This window comes from Thermobia domestica, chromosome 2 (genome assembly GCF_964235325.1).
Source record: "Thermobia domestica chromosome 2, izTheDome1.hap1.1, whole genome shotgun sequence".
Lineage (NCBI taxonomy): Eukaryota > Metazoa > Arthropoda > Insecta > Zygentoma > Lepismatidae > Thermobia > Thermobia domestica.
This window is the reverse complement of record NC_137455.1, coordinates 387587993-387593992: the sequence shown is the minus strand read 5'-3', so window position 1 is coordinate 387593992 and position 6000 is coordinate 387587993. Positions and strand designations below refer to the sequence as shown.

Here is a 6000-nt window from a genome sequence, read left to right as displayed (position 1 = left end):
GTTCATGTGAGACTGTGTGTATCCAAGGACGCCGATCCTGGGGGAGTCGGGAGGCCCCGGGCTCCCCAAAGCTCATGTGGGCCCTCTGTATTTTATGAATATGTATTTTTATGTATTTTTCTTGTTATATGTATTTTTTATGAATGCTACTCCCAAATTACAGAGAAATCGGCGCCCTTTGTGTATCAAAAACAATATCTTATTCATTTACATCTTAGTTAAACCAATTATAAAATGGAGATAATGCTTGTCGTATGACAGAATTATTTCCAAACGATCTTCTAGGAGTAGTATATATTGGGACTTCCCTAGCACTTGAGATGTCTACATACGTAACGTTGTAAAAAAAAAAAATGTTTTCGTTGCTCGCAAGTGGATATAGACGTTGGCTCTTGACATAAATAATAATCATACACTTGATGAAGAATCTGGTATCGATAAATCACAATGCAATAAATTAGCGACAAAGATAAGAAAACAATGGTCATCAGAGCTAGAAAAAAAATCGTCGTTATCTTTAAAAGGGCAAGTAACAGCCTTCTCGTTCGCAATCGTGAACAATGAGGCTTCTAGTTGTTGTGTTGCTGTCCACTCTCCTCGGTGTCTTCGGCACCAACAAAGTTGGGTAAGAAAGATTTCTTTCTTGCTTGTTATTAAAATTTTGGTAGAGTATTTGCAAAGCGTATACCCATTGAAATATGTTGATGAACTTAAATGGCTTTCCGTAATCATAATATGAAATGCATAAGTGCACTTGAGGCCCAACGTGGGTGAATGTTTAGCAGATGGGGTCCAGAAGTACGTAAAAAAATACAAAATTTACGGGAGAAATGGAAGATGCAAGTGCTTAGACCTAACATAACCTAACCAAATCTAACCTAACCTAAACTAAACTAACTTAAAGTCACCTGAACTAACCGAAACTAACCTAATGTTAATAGAAATAAGCAAAAATGTATATATATTTTTGAAAATTATGCCGGACTATTACGCTAATATAATCTAACGTAAAGTAACCAAACGTAACCGAAACTAATCTAACCTAACCTGAACTAACCTAATGTGAACAGAAACTACCGAAATTCTAACATTTTTTAGAAAAAAAATAGCTGGACCCCTTCTGCTAAATATTGTCTCCAACGTGTGCTATATAAATATTTCTTTGAATAGGTAAACCTTTTCAATAGAACTGTAGGTTCCATTCTAGATACAAGTGCACGGAATTTGCAATCCCACACACAATACCCCCCTGAAATTGTTTTCCCTCCACTTGTACATATAAAGGAAAATTAAACCAGATGTTTCACTCATAAATTGGCCATAACTGATTAAATTACTTGCAGAAGCAATAGATATTCAGGTTGAACGAGAGGAACGTATATTATATACAGTGTGCGAATTGAAAATTTTTCCCAGAGGGGGATGAATTTCACCCAAATGCGCACCCAGTCCTCCCCCATATATATATATATATATATATATATATATATATATATATATATATATATATATATATATATATATATATATATATATATATATATACAGGGTGGTTCAGTAATGTTGGACAGCCCTGAATAAATCGGAAACCAGAAGAGATATTAGCAAGAGTGTGGTGGATCCAGATACTTGAGGAAGGGGGACGTCTTTTGAGGTACCACACAATGTTACCAGGTCAACAGTGTTGCCAGCTCAGTACAAAGTTTTATTTTTTTAAATGGAACATATAGAAGTTTATGCCATCAAAAGAATTAGTACGGAATGTGAATACCAACAAGCGAAACCGCACCTGTCAGTGTTGCCAAATAAGGAAGTTATAAAGCTTCAAAGGTCAAGAAATTAAAGTGTCCGTAGAGCAAAACTGGCAAAAAGGCAAGAAAAATAATACTACGGAATGAAAAGGAGTAACCGAAAGAGTAAACCAAAGAACGCACAACATCCAGTGAGTAACAGGGTTGCCACAGCAAAGGGGAAAAAATTGAAAAGTTTGCAGTTGCTATAGGAGGAAAAGTGCCCATATGACATAATGCTGGAAACACCATAGAAAGTCTATGTAAGATTCAGGAATTCTAATAGCGTTTGTTCGAAAGCGATATCTCTAACCGTTTTCGAGATACACCAAAGGTGTGCGGGGTTTGCAACACTGCATAATTGATTTGACGATTAGACCCGTGCAGTTCTTACATTTTGTTGGGCGTATCATTTTCATTACTCGTTCCTGTAGTTTGGAGGGCGAGGGAATTATTATGCAGTGTTGCAAACTCCGCACACCTTTGGTGTATCTCGGAAACGGTTAGAGATATCGCTTTCGAACAAACACTATTAGGATTCCTGAATCTTACATAGACTTTCTATGGTGTTTCCAGCATTATGTCATATGGGCACTTTTCCTCCTATAGCAACTGCAAAATTTTCAATTTTTTCCCCTTTGCTGTGGCAACCCTGTTACTCACTGGATGCTGTGCGTTCTTTGGTTTACTCTTTCGGTTACTTCTTTTCATTCCGTAGTATTATTTTTCTTGCCTTTTTGCTAGTTTTGCTCTACGGACACTTTAATTTCTTGACCTTTGAAGCTTTATAACTTCCTTATTTGGCAACACTGACAGGTGCGGTTTCGCTTGTTGGTATTCACATTCTGTACTAATTCTTTTGATGGCATAAACTTCTATATGTTCCATTTAAAAAAATAAAACTTTGTACTGAGCTGGCAACACTGTTGACCAGGTAACAATATCTGGTACCTCAAAAGACGTCCCCCTTCCACAAGTATCTGGATCCACCAAACTCTTGCTAATATCTTTTCTGGTTTCCGATTTATTCAGGGCTGTCCAACATTACTGAACCACCCTGTATATATATATATACGTTGGGGGAATAAAAATATGGAATTTTAATTTTCGATTGGAGTAAAGTTATTCATAGTTCGCTTATTATCAATTCTTTCTCGTCTTTTAAAACTCACGAAATTGCAACACCTGAATGCTCATCATTGTTTCTCAGACTGTAGATTGTAGAACAGGACGAGGCTACCCACCGAATATCAAAACTACGACCAATTTTTTTGTAATTCAAAATAAAGTTTCTCTGCAACAACTTCTAAATGTCGTTAATTCTTTGGACTTGCTGAGAAAAGGGTGTATAATGAATCCATAAAGGACTTAAAATGAAGAGAAGTTGATTGTTTGTTCATTACGTCATGAACGACGAGCTCTAACTTGTGATTTAGGCAGTGCATTACAATTAAATTATAATTAAATCTGTTCTTGAGAATTGATGCAGCGCCCCTATAGTGTCCCCAAAGATTTGCTGCACCATCAGAAACAAAAGCAACTAACTGTTTTTTTTAAAGATTTCTTCAGAAAGTCCATGTCGCCCTAAGCACAAAATGATAGCATCTGTTATTGAATTACCTGTAAGAGAGGGTAGTTCCAATATATCGAAGAAGTAATTGCATGCTTTCCCGTCAAACTGAGTACGAGCATACATTATTAGCCAAGATTTGTTCGAAATTGTAGTACTTTCGTCTATTTAAATGCTAAAAATATTGCCTGAGTGTACAATATGGTTAAAGTTTCCTGCATTTTCTTAGCTGTGAAATTAATTATATTTGCGCAAGAATGTTCTGAAATGTAGCATTTGTTCCATATTAGCCCCGTTAAGGCGTTGTAAAGTGCATACATCTTTAAAGAGTTTAAAAGATTCATTTCGCTTACACAACAAATAGGCAATGCGGAAATTATGTGAAGCCACTTCCACCTTCGATTTATTTTGCTCCTCCTACAAAGACATACTGTTAGACAACAATGATTTTAGCTTTTTTGTCTCTTTTCCAAGATACTCGCGCAATCTATGTGATAGATTTTGCATGGTTTGATATTTTATAATTTAATTTTTTACTGTTTTTTTGCAACAACTCCGTTCACAAATGCAAGTTCCACTCGCGTATTGCTGTTCTTGAGAATTCCGGGCTTTTGCACATCAGTACAATACAAACAAATCACTTCCCCACTATGTTTTGCATTCAACCAGGGTCGACTTTGCTTCCATTTGTCAAATCTTTGCTTCTCAACACAACCAGCAATAACTGTACAAGTTTCATTTTTATCTTCATTTAAATTAACACTTTCTGAATTTTCTGAATTAATCGCACACTCATCACCTTGGGTCGGCACAGCCACACTTTTCGCTTCCGTTTTCCGGTTACTACTTTCTGAATTATTTGAAAAATCGATTTTGCTTTTTTTTTTTTTTTTTTTCTCGAAACAATCTAAAATTGTTTTTTGACGCTTCATTGTTTCCCGAGCAATGACACCACGACTTCGAAACACTTGATGCTCTTATGGGTCCGATAACAATACTTCGTTACAAGCTCATCCGAGATGGTTATGAATCAGTAGCTTAACATTCATTAGAACGGGGAAGGGGATATAGATACAAACAATTATTAAGCTTCTGTGAAAGTAATTATTTCCGTAAATACAATTTCTCTTAAAGCTAGATTTATCATCCTTATAATGAAATCGTATTGGATTGTCTTAATCTATGTTATCAAACACATACACAACTTAACTAAAAACTACTCGATATTGAAATTTCTTCTTAATATAAATATGTTTGTAGGTGAAACTAGATCATCATACGTTTGACTAAACCTGGTGACACGGGTTCTTTTCCAGTAAATGCGGACTCAAATATTTGGTAAAAATCGTGTGCGTGGGTTTTCTAGGGGTTCTCCCGTTTCCTCCCACTTTTTTCATTCCACCATTTCATTCATTACTCATCATCACCGTCTCCTTTAGCCTAACCGGCATAACCGTGGGACGTAAAACTCAAAGATTTTCATTTTTTTTTTCAAATATTTGGTGACCTTTCCATCCTCTTCGAGTTTCCTTGCATACTTCGGACCCACCCCCGCCGCCCTCTTGCGCAGGAAACCATCCCTTTGCTTGGGGGAAGAAGTAATTGACCTCGGCTGTATTGCCAATTTGTCATTCAGTCGGTTGTTCTTAGCGAGTGAAGATCGTAAGATACTTAGAATGGCTAAAGTGCACAGCGAAACCCGCGAAATAATTCAATGTGACAATCTGTCTGCATCAAACTATTGAAGTATCTCAATCACAGAAACTTGTCCCTCGCCCTTTCGAGTCAGATACGGGGAAACACACATCGGCATAACACCAGTAGGGACACACTTGAAATATATATATATATATATTACTAACAAGTACAAAACAGTTGAGATGTGAAATGTTTCATAAATTTTCACTCAAGCAATATTTAGGTTAGCTACACAAAGTAAGAATTGTTCCCTTTTTCTATCTTCATGTCCATTCAAAAATACTCCAGAGGGGGGGGAAATGTTATCCCTGCCAGGGATAAAATTTTTCTTCTCTAGAGGGGGAAAGATTTTTGTCAGGGGGGAAATCCCTGGCATCCCCCCCGCCAATTCGCACCCTGATTATATATATAAATGACATATAATGGTGACAAATACTTTATTCATGATTTAACACGGCAAGTCTTAAAACGAAATAATCAATTTAACAAATAGATTTAAGAAAAGTACGTTATGGTTTGATTTCCATTCTTTCTTCTAATCGTCTGCTGTTAAATGATTTCACTTTTTTTTTTTTTATTGTTAATGAGTTAAGTTAAAATTTCTTTGTTTTTATACTTTTCAGTTAACCTTTCATTTTCCAAGCAACTCTATATAAATATCTTCAAGTAAGGGACAATTTCCCAAATATCTATATGTACTAGCTATTTTGCATTGACAATATCTTATAAAGTTTTTGAGATATTACGAGAGGCACGCCCTCAAGAATTTTTCAATAAAGGATAAGGGCAAAACACCAACACAAACACAGTCGCTAATACACACACACACACTTTGATGCACTCGTTCACATAAAACCTGTTATTCATAATCAAATATTGTGTCAAATGTTTCAGCAAAATGGAATTTGAATGTGTATGAAGTGGTATGCAACTTTTGATAGA

General features: G+C 36.0%; 1 protein-coding gene across 1 annotated transcript in view; it reads left to right on the top strand.

Annotated features, from left to right (window-relative positions):
- The first annotated feature begins 488 nt into the window (after positions 1–488).
- Positions 489–6000, top strand: part of LOC145678904 (carboxypeptidase B-like) — a 36079-nt gene continuing 30567 nt past the window's right edge. Inside the window, exon 1 of the mRNA XM_081749511.1 lies at positions 489–625. Coding sequence (XP_081605637.1) covers positions 561–625 — 65 coding nt within the window. The 5' untranslated portion in view covers positions 489–560. The remainder of the gene's footprint in view (positions 626–6000) is intronic.